This window comes from Artemia franciscana, chromosome 18 (genome assembly GCF_032884065.1).
Source record: "Artemia franciscana chromosome 18, ASM3288406v1, whole genome shotgun sequence".
In the NCBI taxonomy this organism is placed as follows: Eukaryota; Metazoa; Arthropoda; class Branchiopoda; order Anostraca; family Artemiidae; genus Artemia; species Artemia franciscana.
In genome coordinates this window covers 7,407,837-7,422,929 of record NC_088880.1, presented here as the reverse complement: position 1 = coordinate 7,422,929, position 15,093 = coordinate 7,407,837, and the positions used below count along the sequence as shown (strand labels likewise).

The 15,093-nt window shown below is 39.1% G+C and overlaps 1 protein-coding gene across 1 annotated transcript; it reads right to left on the bottom strand.

Moving 5' to 3' along the window:
- Positions 1-4,239: 4,239 nt before the first annotated feature.
- On the bottom strand, positions 4,240-5,562 carry LOC136039006 (craniofacial development protein 2-like). Its single transcript, XM_065722524.1, has one exon. The coding sequence runs from the start codon at positions 5,560-5,562 to the stop codon at positions 4,240-4,242; it is 1,323 nt and encodes a 440-aa protein (XP_065578596.1).
- Positions 5,563-15,093: the final 9,531 nt, after the last annotated feature.

Sequence of the window (15,093 nt, the reverse complement as noted above, 5' to 3'; positions counted from 1 at the left end):
GGAGGAGCTGGGGGGGGGTGTTAATTTGGAGAATTAGAAAAATTGAGGTATTTTTCACTTAAGAATGGGTGACCAGATCTTAATGAAATTTGATATTTAGAAGGAATTCATGTCTCAGAGCTCTTATTTCTAATCCCGACCAGATCTGTTGACATTGGGGGGAGTTGGAGGGGGAAATTTTGGTAACGCTTTGTGTGGAGGAATCGGGATGAAGCTTGGTGGATATAATAAGCAAATGTCCTTGATATGTGATTGATGTAACCGTACTGGATTCTCTCTCTGTGGGGAAGTTGGAGGGAGGGGTTCAGTGATTTGGCGAGTTTGGTGCTTCTGGGCATGCTAGGACGATGAAAATTGGTAGGCGCGTCAGGGAGCTGCACAAATTGACTTGATAAAGTCGTTTTCCCAGATTCGACCATCTGGGGGGCGAAAGGGAGAGAAAAAATTAGAAAAAATTAGGTATTTATAACTTACAAGTGGCTGATCGGATCTTAATGAATTTTGATATTTAGAAGGAGATCGTGACTCAGAGCTCTTATTTTAAGTCCTGATCGTTATTAAGCCTCTGATTTTCCTTTTAAATCAATGTATTGATTCTTAGAATTTTGTTACAGCTCATACAATATGAGCTTTTGGCTATTAGCTCTTCTTGCTTCGTCACAAGTGCCATATGAGCTCTTAGCTCTTGTTGTTTGTTTGTTTGCTTGTTTTTGTTGTTATTTTTCCCAGGGTTACCGTATCGACCAAGTGGTCCTATAGTTTCGCAAGATGGCTCATTATAACGGAAATTAAAAGTTATAGTTCTCTTTTTAAGTGACCGAAAAATTGGAGGGCACATAGGCCCCCTCCCACACTCAATTTTTTCGAGAGCCAACATATCAAAATTTTGAGACAGCTATTTTGTTCAGCATAGTTGAAAAACATAATAAATATGTCTTTGGGGCTGACTTACTCCACCAGAGTTCCCGGGGAAGGGGCTGGAAATTACAAACTTTGACCTATGTTTACGTAAAGTAATGGTTATTGGGAAGTGTACAGACATTTTTAGGGCGATTTTTTGGTTGACTAGGGGGGTTGAGGGGAGGGGGCCACGTGAGAGGATCTTCCCTTGGAGGAATTTGTCATGGGGGAAGAGAAATTCCATGAAGAGGCGCAGGATTTTCTAGCATTATTTAAAAAAAAAAAAAATAAATAGGAAAGAGTTTTTTTCAACTGAAAGTAAGGAGCAACATTAAAACTTAAAACAAACAGAGATTATTACGCATATGAAGGGTTCATCTCCTCCAAAATACCTCGCTCTTTACACTAAAGTATTTTTAGTAATTCAACTATTTTTTCTAAGGCCTTTGAGAATCAGGGGTCATTCTTAAAGAATTGGGACAAATTTAAAGCTTTAGTGTAAAGAGCGAGGTACTAACGAGAAGGCAAACCCCCTCATATAAATAACAAAAATATAAAAATATAGAAGTTCGTTACGCAAGTTATTTCGTAAGCTACGTATATTTTTTACTAAGAAAAACGTTCGTTAAAAAATAAAAATAATCTAGCTGCCTTTTTAAGTAACCAAAAAATTGTAGGGCAACCAGGCCACCTCCCACACCCCTTTTTCTCAAAATTTTCCGATCAAAACTAAGAGAAAGCCATTTAGCAAAAAAAATTCGCAAATTTTGTTTTAATTATTCATGTGTGAAGATCCAAAATCAAACCTCCATTAATTCAAAAACATTCAGAAATTAAGTAAAAACAAGTTTTTTTTAACTGAAAGTAAGGAGCGACATTAAAACTTAAAACGAACAGAAATTACCCCGTGTATGAAAGGGGCTGTTCCCTCCTCAATGGTCTGCTCTTTACGAAAAAGTTTTCTGCTGTTTTAAAAAGTAGAGTTTAGAGAAAGAGTCAAACTTTAGCGTAAAGAGCGGGGCGTTGAGGATCGCTCGATGAGAAGAGTTTCCTTTGATCCGGTATTTGTGATTAGGGTGGGGACTTCAACTCCCAACCATATCAGAATCTGATCAGCTTAATTTACATCTCTCCCAGAAACTATACAACTCAAAATTGCGAAACGAATTCCGAATGATAGAAGACAGACATTGTTCAAAGCCTGTTCAAGAAAGACATTAGTATTTTAAGAAAGTATCCTCTTCCCTTCAAGTGAATTTTTTGGCGTGCCCAGTGACGGATCCAGGGGGGCTGCCCCCAAGTTTTTTTAGCGCTCTTTTTTCTCTGTTTTCTTTCACTCTTTTTAAGAATAAATTTGCCAATTTAGTCCATTATTGGCACCTTTGTCACATTGGCCCCGACAAGATCTGCTCAATGGCGCCCTTGTCACATTGCCCCCCAAGATTTTGCTCTAAATCCACCCCTGGGTGTACTCGAATGTTATAACCACATCTGATATTCATACTACATCGTTATAATTAACTCTTTAAAAGCGGGTCCGTGTCTATTCCCCCATAAAGTTGGGTTTTTACCGACGTCTCCAAATCCCCTGATTTTGTTCAAGCAAACTGAGACAAAGGCTCAAGGAGTCCTGTTTAGATTATGTTAACATGGGAATAAACGGTACGTATTTTATTTAGGGTGAACCATAAATAAATCAAATCAGGCCAATAAATAATCCATAATCCTTACCTTAGACCTTAGATCCTCCAGAGCCAGGGGTGGCTCATAGGGCGTCTACGAAACCTCGCCAGACATCTCGGAGCTGAGCTGCAGCCGTGACGTCCTCCCACTGTGGTTGAAGAGACAACTCCGCATTTCTCAGGTCTCGTTCGTACTGTCGTCGTAAGGTGTGTCTTGGTCGACCTCTTTTTCGCATCTCCTCGGGACGCCAATCATATACTGTATTCGGGAGTCGATCCTATGGCATACGGAGGACGTGGCCAAGGTATGTCCATCTCCTACGTTTCAGAAGGTCAGTAACTAATGGCTGACCGGTTCGTCGGCGACCTTCTATGTTGGTGACCTTTTCCTGCCACGATATGTTCAGGATTCTCCTAAGGCACATTTTTTCAAAGACTAGGACACGTTTCTCTAGCTGGGTGTTTAGTTTCCAACATTCACTAGCATAGAGGAGGATGGACATCACATTGCTATTCAGGAGGCGGAGCTTCAAGCGCATAGAGCATTTACTACTGCGCCAGACTGGTTTCACTTGCTAAAAGCCGATGTCGCTTGTCCAATTTTCCTCTTGATTTCGTTGGCTATTTCACCATCGTATTCGATCCAACTCCCGAGATATTTAAATTCCTTGACCTGCTCAATAGTTTTATTTTTGCATTTTAATATGAGTGGGGAGTCAGATGTGGCCATACTCTTTGTTTTACTGACATTTACTGCAAGTCCCATTTTCTCGGGCTTTTCGTCTATGGCGTCGAGTAGCAGCTGCAGTCGCAGTTTTGCTTCTTCAAGAAGAACAACGTCATCTGCGAAGTCCAGATCAGAGATCTATCGGCTGCTAATCTTCACTCCAATGCCTGAAGACTGCCGTAGAATATAGTCCATTACAATGACAAACAGAAACGGGGATGGGACACACCCTTGTTTGACGCCAGACATTATCTTGAAGAAACGCGTGTCCCCATTTTCTGTGCGTATACAGCATTCACTATCCTCATATAGTGCGATTATCATTTTGACTAGTTTATCAGGTACTCCGTAATATTTTAAAATCTTCCATAAAGTGTGTCGGTTAACAGAATCGAACGCCTTTTCAAAATCAATGAAGAGCAGGTACTGCTTTTTGTTCCATTCTCTGGACTCTTCTACCATCAGTCTAAGAATGAAAATAAGATCAGAGCAAGACCTACCAGGTCGGAACCCATGTTGCTCTTCCCTGAGATGTGAGTCTAGGGCTGCTCTTAGGCGTTGTAGTATTACTGAGGCTAGTATTTTACTAGGCACAGACGTCAAATTGATGCCACTCCAATTGTCATAAATTTGTGCATCGCCTTTCTTGAAGAGTTTGACCAGTATACCTCTGGTCCAATCTTTTGGGACTTTTTCGCTGTTCCAGATGGCCACTAGAAGAGCAGTCCATACGAATATGCAGGCTCGAAGGGACGCTTTCAGCATCTCTGCCGCGATCCCATCGACTCCAGGTGCACGTCCATTTTTCAGCTTTTTGTCAGCTATCGTCACTTCTTCCGTGCTGGGTGGGTCAGCACTTACGTCAATTTGTAAAAATGGCGTATCCGGTACTGTTTCTGGATCATCAGGTCTGGGCCTATTTAAGACTTTCTAGAAATGTGAGGCCCATCTCTCGTAAGCTTTCTGTGGATCCGAAATAACGTCTCCATTTTCATCTTTTACAAGGGGTGTACGATTTGTTTTCTTTCCAACTATCTCGTTTGTTAGTCGATAAACCATTTTTGAGTCTCCTTTCTTTGCAGCTTCTTCTGCAAGCGCTGCTTTTCTCTCAATGGCAATTCTGTTGTCTTTCCTGGCACTTCTTTTCACCGCTTTATCCTCTTCTTTGTAGCGGAGCTGTAATTGGGCTTTTTGCTCTGGGCTCGACGTATTCAGGATAAGCGTTCGGGTCTCCTTGCGTTTACTGATGTATTTCCAGGTGTCATCCGATATCCATTCTTCTTTCTTTCTTTTCTTGAAGCCAAGGTTGGCCTTTGCAACGTCATGGTACACACTCTTGACTGAGGTCCATGTATTTTCAATATCAAAGTCATTGGTTTCGTTGAGCAGATTTAGCGCTTCAAGTCCGTTATGTAGAAATATGCAGAAGTTTTTGCGGATGTCAGGATCTTTCAGCTTATCGGTGTCAAATTGTTTATGTGTTGCAGTGTTAGTTTTCCGCTTCTGAGCTTTCATTTTGATTCTTACTTCGGCTATCATCAGGATGTGATCTGAATTAACATCCGCTCCTCGAAAACCCCTCACGTCAGATAGGCTACTTCTCCAGCGTCTTGACATGAGGAAATGGTCAATTTGATTCTTCGTTCGGCCGTCGGGGGACACCCATGTGTACTTGTGAATCGTTTTATGGTCGAACATACTACCACCTATTATCAAATCGTTGCTTAGCGCATAATCGATTAGGAGTGTGCCATTCTCATTTATCTCTCCCATGCCATGTGGGCCCAGAACTTCAGGGTAGTAATGGCGGTCTGCACCAACTTTAGCATTTAGATCGCCAACCACGCAGAGTACATCATGCCTGGGAACGTCTTTGGTGACCGAGTGTAGCATGTTATAGAAAGCATCTTTCTCCTCTTCATCAGCTTCGTTAGTTGGAGCGTAGCATGCGATGATGGTCATTTTTGTGTGATTTGATACGAAGCGAGCTGTCTTTATACGTTCGTTAACTGGGTTCCAGTTTGTCATTGCTTTGTGTGCAAGTGGCGACATCAGAAGTCCTACACCAGCGCGGTGGACGGAAGGGTGACCACTAAATGCCATGACATATCCATCACCGAACTTCTCTAATCCATTTCCAGTCCACCTTATTTCACTGAGAACGAGTGTATCGATGAGGTATTGTCTCATCTCTTTAAGAACTTGCTCTGTCTTGGATATCTGGTTCATCGTTCTCGCGTTCCAGAAACCCATCTTTAGATTCTGTTTCGCAGTCAAAAATCGGTTCCGGGGGCATGCAGGGGTCGTTATCTGGGGAGATGATGTATCCGAGGCTGTTGTAGACGTTTCAGTTGCAGTTGTTTTTCCCCTGAGGGTTGCCCCTCAAGGTCCTGGGTGTGGGTTGCAAGCCCACAGCCCAACCCTCCTCATTTGCGGACTTGGGACCGTCATGCTCCCCCGACCTCTGTGGGCAAGGATCCTTACATGGTTGAGTTAACCATAATATTGTATATCAATATAGTCAATATATTATTGTTATTATAGTTAATATATATTGGATTCAGGATAACAGTCTTAAACAGTTTTGATTTTCAAAAGCTCAGTTAAAATAAAGATCTAAAATATGTATACTTAACTAAACTTTTGTCTTCAACGGTGTCCTGTCAGGAGGGGGACGGTCCCTTAGAAATACAAAATATAATATTTTAAATTAAAAATAAAAAAATCAACCACGTAAATTTTTTTTTTTTTTAATTCTTCTTTTTAAGAATTAAGGAACATTCCCTGCCCCCTGCATCACACGAATAGTCGCTCCTGCTACTGTTCCAGATGTATAAGTAGTAGTTGTTCTCCAGTTGCCTAAATGTAATCGACTTTTGTTTTCGTTTCTTGTGTATAGCACCAAATTTTATGTCAATAAACGGGTCTGTTTTCTTTGATGTAATAAATCAGTTTTATAATTACGCTATAGATTTATTGTAAATCGTGGAAACCCCTTACGAAGGTTACGGGTATCAATAAGCGCCGGGCTTAGCGCGCCTAAAGGTGAACTGTAATTAAATTTCAATATTACTTTCGCCATTTAGTTTGTTTTCTGATCTCGTATTAAAATGATGAAGCTAATTGGACTTCTACTTTTTCTACGGTTAGCGCTATCTTCAGGTATGTCAATATATATCCACAAGGAACATTGTCTAAGAATTATGTGATTAAAGCTATTATTCCAGGCGCTTAGGCAGGAAGGGGAGCTTCGGATATAGGTGCTCTTGAAACATTAAAATTCATGAATATAGCTTTTGTATCATATAATTTGCCTTTATTTTTTTAATTAACCCTTCTCATTTCTAATTTCTGCATGACAATTCAACTTCTTAAGTTGATGTTGATAAAAAAAAAACTTCCTAAACCCTCGCCCCCCGGGCTTTGCTTGTGCAAAGTGATGTAAGAACACTCTGGTTTTATCTCTTCATCATCTGGGATGCTAATTTGGAGGAGAATTACCCCATAGGCCTTGGAAATGTCAATTGGCATTTCTACGAAAGAAAAAACAGTCAAACTTTAGCGTACAAGGCAAGGTATCGAAGAGAGGGGCACCCCCTTCACATATGAAATAATTTCTGTTTGTTTTGAGTTTTAATGCTACTCCTTACTTTTAGTTGAAAAAATTATTTTTTATTTAATTTCTGATCGTAGATCGGTTTTCAAATAATGCCGGTAAATCTGGCTCACATCCATAAAAAATTCCCTCCTTTCACGGGAAACTTTTTTTTGTCCCGCGCAAGATACCCCCCCCCCCGAAAAAAATCCCTCTGGCAATTCGATCCTCGCTGAAAATTCCCTCAGACCACATCCACCCCAGAAATTTTCCCCGTAGAAAATACCCTTCTCAGCAGAAAATGCCTCCCTCGAAAAATACCTGTATACTTCTCAGTAGCAAATACTACATGTAAACAATGGGCAAAGTTCATAGCTTGTTGCCTTTCCCCCGGGGTTGGGGGGCAAGTCATCCTCAAGGACATAGTAAATGGATCTTTCGATTATGCTGAGCAAAATGACTTATGTTAATATGTTTATATCGGACGACTTTGTGGAAAAAGAACCATGGGAAGGGGGCTAGCTGTCCCTCAATATTATTGACCACTTAAAGAAGGCACTGCGGTCAAATTAACCATCCCCCCACTCCCCCCGCCAGATGGTCAAATCGGGGAAACGACTATTTCTAATTTAATCTGGCCTGGTCCCTGATATGCCTGTCAAATTTCATCGTCCTAGTTTATCTAGAAGTGCCCAGACTAGCAAAACCGGGATAGACCGACAAAATTTGCGATTTTACCAAGTGCTATTTGTCACTTGGTAAATACTAAGTACCATAAAAACTGAGTCAATACAAAAAATTCCCTGATTAATAATGTTTACAAATGCAGGAATGAAACTCTTCCTGTGTCTCTCGTGGATTGGCGGGAGAGGCTGAAGGGTGGGGACTTTCTAGGAGTTGGGTCTTTGAGGTCGGGACCTTAAATTGAAGGTCGGGGGGAATAAATCTCGGAACCAGGGGTTTGTCATGGCTTTATTGCCAAACCGGGTACACAGGAGGTTCTTCTCTCTGATAGGGTAGTGAGCTGGAAATGCTTAAGAAGAAAGTGACATAGGAGTTTACCTTGACCATAGATAATTCTTAATGCTTGCTTCTGGACTGACTCTATTGAATGTTAGTAACGTGGACCTCCCACTTCAGATCGCTCTTTGTTTAATAGCTAAGAGGTTACTCTTTGTTTATTAGCAGAAAAGGCGGTCCTATATGTTCTAGGTCGCCTATTCAGCTAGGAACTTTCAGGGATCGTTCGATAGGCCGATATATCAAAACTTTGTTACCGCAATGCCCTGAAAATGATAGCTGATTAACTGAAAAGACGCTATGTATGTCCGACATTCCTCATGACCTGCTACATTTCTCATCTATTGTGTATCTATTATACTGCTTAAAAACACAGCCACTAAATACAAAACAGCAACTATATAAAATATTGGCCCTCGGGCCAATGGCTATAAGCTATATAAGATGCGAACTGTTAGCATGTAAGTTTCTAATGGAGGGAACTCGTTCGATTGGAAATTAAAAGACTTAGTTCCCTAAGTCAAAAGTGATGGAAAGTGGGAGGTAACCAGTCCCCCCTTACACCCTTTTTTCCTCAAATGGATCCATTCAAAATTTTGAAGTAGCCGTTTTGTTAAAAATAGTCCAAAAGTCAAACAACCAGTAATTAGGGTTGAAAAAAAACTCCCACACTCCCTGCGCAAGGACTGTAACTTAAGCAAGTTGCCTATTGTTATCATATAAAGCTTTTGTGGGAGGGGTGGTGGTATAAACTTTAGAGATGGGTCCTTCGATCGGAAAATTGAAAAATCTAGCTCTTTTTTAAGAGTCAAAAGTGATCAGTGGGCTTCCGGCTCCATCCCCTTTTCCCCCAATGCATCCTGTCAATATTTAAAGATTATGATTTTGTTCAAAATAGTCCAAAGGGCTATATAACTTTGCGTCCGGGGTTAAGGCCCTTAGCTCCTTGCCAGGGGCCCTTCTCATCATCAAATCATACTGACTGACAGCCATAGCTTAATTCCTTAATTCCGAGTCAAACAAGGCACAACATAGCTACATCGTTAACGCTACCTACTATTCATGTCTGATGAAATTGGAGCTGACAAATCCTCCCCCCCCCGAGAAAATTCCTCCAAACCTTCCTCCTGCACCCAATGAAAACTCCATTCACATACGAAATTTAGCAGCCAAAGAGAAAATATTGATCACATGGAAGTAAAGAGCAACAATAAACCTAATTTGAGCAAAATTGATTTTGTATTTGCTGAACATATACGGCAAAAATTCTACTGTTTTTAGCGTTTAATGTTACCCTTTACTTTCATTTGATAGTAATTGTTACTCTTTGTTTAATAGCACAATGGCGGTCTTATTTGTTCTTGATCGTGTCTTCAGCAAGGGACATTCAGAGATCGTTCGACAGGCCGAGATATCGGAATTTTGTAATCGTTTTTCTCTGGAAAAGACACGCGTAGCTGATTAAATCAAAAGACGCTATGTGTGTCCACCATTTCACATGAACTGCTTGGGAGATAATAAAAATAAAGGCAGAATCACTCTTATCGGTAAAACTTGACTAGCCTTGTTTATTATTATATTTTACTTTAAATAACCTTTAATTTACTTAAATTTAAATTTGACAGAAACTCCTTATTCCAAATAAGCAAGCAGTAGTTTAAGTAAACAAAGAATTAAAAAGCAAAGAAAAGAAATTTGAGAATGGGTTTTTGTAATGCCAACAAAAATACTGGAAGAAGCAAGACGAATGTAATGGGAGGATAACCGCTTCCCTCCTTGAGCACTATAGGGGAAAGGGGGCTAGTAGCCCTCTAATCTGTTTGGTAACATAAAAAGGGTATTAGTACATTTAATTTCCATTCGAATAAGCCCTTTCCGGATCTCTTAGGTCTAAATAAAAAAAAAACTAGTTAAAAAAAAAAACATTAAAACTTAAAACGAACAGAAATTACTCCGTATATGAAATGGGTTGTTCCCTCCGCAGTCCCTCGCTCTTTACGCTAAAGTTTTTAATTGTTTTAAAAAGTAGAATTGTGGCAAAGAGTCGAACTTTAGCGTAAAGAGCGAGGGACTGCGGAGGGAACAACCCATTTCATATACGGAGTAATTTCTGTTCGTTTTAAGTTTTAATGTCGCTCCTTACTTTCAGTTAAAAAAACAAGTTTTTTTTTATTTAATTTCTGAACGTTTTTGAATTAATGCATGTTTGATTTTGGCTCTCCGCACATAAATTATTGAAATGAAATTAGTATATTAATTTTTTTTTGGATAAATGGCTTTCTCTTAGTTTTGATGAGACGATTTTGAGAAATAAGGGGTGGGGAAGGAGGCCTAGCTGCCCTCCAATTTTTCGGTTACTTAAAAAGGCTACTAGAACTTTTATTTTTCAACGAACGTTTTTATTAGTAAAAAATATACGTAACTTAAGAATTAGCTTACGTAACAAACTTTTATATTCTTATATTTTTATTATGTGTACGAGGGGGTTTGTACCCTCGTTAATACCTCGCTGTTCACACTAAATCGTAAGTTTTGTCCCAATTCTTTAAGAATGACCCCTGAATCAAAAAGGCTGTAGAATAAATAGTTGAAATTACTAAAAATATTTTAGCATAAAGAGCGAGGAATTTATCTCCTCCTAAATACCTCGCTCTTTATGCTGAAGTATTTTTAGAACCCCTCATATGCGTAATAATCTCTGTTTGTTTTAAATTTCAATGCTATTCCTTACTTTCATTTGAAAAAACGTTTTCATGTTTATTTTTTCATTGTTTTTTTTATAGTAATGCTAGAAAATCCTGCGCCCTTTTCATTGAATTTTTCTTCCCCCATGACATATTCCTCAAAGGAAAGATCCTCCCACAAAGCCCTCTCCCATCAACCCCACTCCCCAAACCAAAAAATCCCCATGAAAACGTCTGTACACTTCCCAATAACCATTACTATATGTAAACACTGGTCAAAGTTTGTAACTTGCAGCCCCTCCCCCAGGAATTGTGGAGGAGTAAGTCATTCCCAAAGACATAGTTATTATGGTTTTCGACTATGCGGAACAAAATGGCTATCTTAAAATTTTAATCTGTTGACTTTTGGAAAAAAATTAGCGTGGGAGGGGGCCTATTTGCCCTCCAATTTTTTTATCACTTAAAAAGGGCACTAGAACTTTTTATTTCCGTAAGAATGAGCCCTCTTGCGACACTCTAAGACCACCTGGTCGATACGATGACCCCTGGGGAAAAGAAAAAAACAACAACAAACAAACAAATAAACACGCACCCGTGATTTGTCTTCTGGCAAAAAATATGAAATTCCGCATTTTTTTAGATAGGAGCTTGAAATTTTTGCTATAGAGTTCTCTGATATGCCGAATGCGATAGTGTGATTTTCGTTAAGATTCTATGACTTTTAGGGGATGTTTCCCCCTTTTTTCCAAAATAGGGCAAATTTTCTCAGGCTCGTAACTTTTGATGACAAAGACTAAATGAATTGGAACTTATATATTTAGAATCAGCGTGAAAATTCGATTCTTTTGATGTATCTTTTAGCATCAAAATTCCGTTTTTTAGAGTTCCGTTTACTATTGAGCCGGGTCGCCCCTTACTACAGTTCTTTACCACGAACTGTTTGAAAAGAAAATAATTCGGTATTTCGGGGCTTCTGACATTATTACTCCTTTGCGGAAGTTAGGCTCAAAATTGAAAAAGGATTATATTTTTTCTCTGGGCCCCTTCCACCTCTTAGTTCATTTATTTTCCCGTTAGTTTTCACCTGTTTTCGCTTTATAGTTGTGTTATCTCTTAGCAGTTCTTTCGTTAGTTGAGTTATGGTTGTGGTATATATGTTTTATCGCTCGTATAGTTGTGTTATTTTCAAATTATACTCCATAATAGAGAGGCTCCGAACACCCAGCGTTGTATATTAAGCTCTGAATTTGACGTTTTTTTCTAACGTGACCAGATTCGTCCTGCGCCCTTTTCATTGAATTTTTTCCCCCATGGCATATTTCTCCAAGGAAAGATCCTCCCACATAGCCCCCTCCCTCAACCCTACCCCCAAAACCAAAAAAATCCCCCTGAAAACGTCTGTACAATTCCCAATAACATTATTATATGTAAAAACTGGTTGAAGTTTGTAACTTGCAGCCCCTCCCCCAGGAACTGTGGGGGAGTAAGTCACCCCCAAATACATAGTTATTATGATTTTCGACTATGTTGAACAAAATGGCTATCTCAAAATTTTGATCCGTTGACTTTGGGAAAAAAATGAGCGTGGGAGGGGGCCTAGATGCCCTCCAATTTTTTTGGTCACTTAAAAAGGGCACTAGAACTTTTCATTTCCGTTAGAATGAGCCCTCTTGCGACATTCTAGGACCACTTGGTCGATACGATGACCCCTGGGGAAAAGAAAAAAAAAAAAACAAAAAAAAAAACAAACAAATAAACACGCACCCGTGATTTGTCTTCTGGCAAAAAATGCAAAATTCCACATTTTTGTAGACAGGAGCTTGAAACTTCTACAGTAGGGTTCTCTGATACGCTGAATCTGATGGTGTCATTTTCGTTAAGATCCTACGACTTTTAGGGGGTGTTTCCTCCTATTTTCCTAAATAAGGCAAATATTCTTAGGCTCGTAACTTTTGATGGGTAAGACTAAACTTGATGAAACTTATATATTTAAAATCAGCATTAAAATGCGATTCTTTTGATGTAGCTATTGATATCAAAATTCAATTTTTTAGAGTTTTGGTTACTATTGAGCCGGATCGCTCCTTACTACAGTTCGTTACCACGAACTGTTTGATTGGTTCGACACGATGATACCTGGGGGAATAAAAAAAAAAGAAAGAAAAAAAACGCATCTGTGATGTTTCTTTGACAAAAAATGCGACCGAGAAAAAAAAATGCAAATTGAGCGATCCGGCTCAATAGTAAACGAAACTTTAAAAAATGGGATTTTCATACTAATAGATACATCAAAAGAATCGGATTTTTATGTTGATTTAAAATATATAAGTCTTATCGAATTTAGTCTTACTTATCAGAAGTTAAGAGCCTGAGAAAATTTGCCTTATTTTTGAAAATAGGGCAAAACAACCTTTAAAAGTCATAGAATCTTAATAAAAATTACACCATCGCATGCAGCGTATCAGAGAACCCTACTGTAGAATTTTCAAGCTCCTATCTACAAAAATGTGGAATTTCGTATTTTTTGCCAGAAGACCGATCGATCACGGGTGCGTGTTTATTTGTTTGTTGTTTTTTTTTCTTTTCCCCAGGGTTGATCGTATCGACCCAGTGGTCCTAGAATGTTGCAAGAGGGCTCATTCTAACGGAAATTAAAAGTTCTAGTGTCCTTTTTAAGTAATCAAAAATACTGGAGGGCACCTAGACCCCCTCCCACGCTCATTTTTCCTTAAGTCAACGGTTAAAATTCTGAGATGGCCATTTTGTTCAACATAGTCGAAAAACCTAATAACTATGTCTTTGGGGATGACCTACACCCTCACAGTCCCCGGGGAAGGGGCTACAAGTTACAAACTTTGACCAGTGTTTTCATATAGTAATGGTTATTGGGAAGTGTACAGACGTTTTCAGGGCAATTTTTTTCTTGGATAGGGAGGGTGGTTGAGGGGAATGGGTTACATGGGAGGATCTTTCCATGGAGGAATTTGCCATGGGAGGAAAGAATTTCCATGAAAGGGGCGCAGGGTTTTCTAATATTTTTTAAAAACAAAAACAATGAAAAGATAAATATGAAAAAGTTTTTTTCAACTGAAAGTTAGGAGCAGCATCAAAACAAAACGAACAGAAATTATTACGCATATGAGGAGTTCATGTCCTCCTAAATACCTGCTCCTTACACTAAAGTATTTTTAGTAATTTCAACCGTTTCTTCTACGGCCTTTGTGATTCAGGGGTCATTCTTAAAGAATTGGGAGACAATTTAAGCTTTAGGGTAAAGAGCAAGGTATTAAAGAGGAGGCAAACCACATCAAATACGTAATAAAAATATACGAATATAGGAGTTCGTTACAACAGCTAATTCGGAAGTTAGGTATGTTTTTTATTAATATAAACGTTCGTAAGAAATTAAAAGTTCTAGTTGCCTTTTTAAGTAACCACAAGATTGAAGGGCAACTAAGCCCCCTCCCCCACTTCTTTTTCTCAAAATCGTCCGATCAAAACTATACAAATTTCGGTCTAAGTGTTCATGTGCGGAGAGCCAAAATCAAAACACGCATTAATTCAAAAACGTTCAGAAAATAAGTAAAAAACAAGTTTGTTTTAACTCAAAGTAAGGAGTGACATTAAAACTTAAAACGAACAGAAATTGCTCCATATACGAAAGGGGCTGTTCCCTCCTCAACGCCCGCTCTTTACGCTTGTGAAGGGCTTGTGCAAGAACCATGTGAACGATAGATCTTATGAAAATAAGAGGGATGTAGAGAAAGTGGAGAAAGCATTAAAATATGAACCAAGGAGGAGTAAAGCGGAGACCATTGGTAAAATTTCCGAAGATCTGGAAGATCCAACTAGACGGTATAATACAACTAGACGGTGTAGTAAAATATATTACTGGCACGTTAATAAAATATGAGGGAGTAAACAATCTGGACTTGTCCCAGTTAAAGATAGCAACCGGAGCACAATTTTTAATAAGGAATAAATTAAAGAGAGATGGGCAGAACATTTTTATGTGTGCTAAACTGGGATAGAGTTACTGGAAGACATATAGAGGAAAATGAAAAAGTTTGTCACGCCTTGGATGTGAAGGAAGATTTGTTTTGCAAGGAAGAATCAGTGACAGTCCCTGCATAAAAAAGGTGATAAGAGTGAGTGTGGTAATTATAGAGGCATTAGCCCGGTTTCTATAGGTAGCAAAAATACCTAGTTTGATGATACTTCTTAGAATTGGAGATGTTGTATAAAAAATTTTAAGAGATGAACAGTGCGGTTTTAGGAAGGGTAGAGGATGTGTCGACCAAATTTTCACTCTCAGTTTTATAGATTATGAGCAAGCCTTCAATTCAGCTGATAGAAGAGCTTTAACGAAGGTCTTGTCCTCGTATGGTATACCATGCAAATACATTAAAGTGGTTAGTGCTATGGATGAGAACAACATTGCTGCGGTTGATGAAGGAACTGTGGTTAGTAGCTGGTGTCTTATTA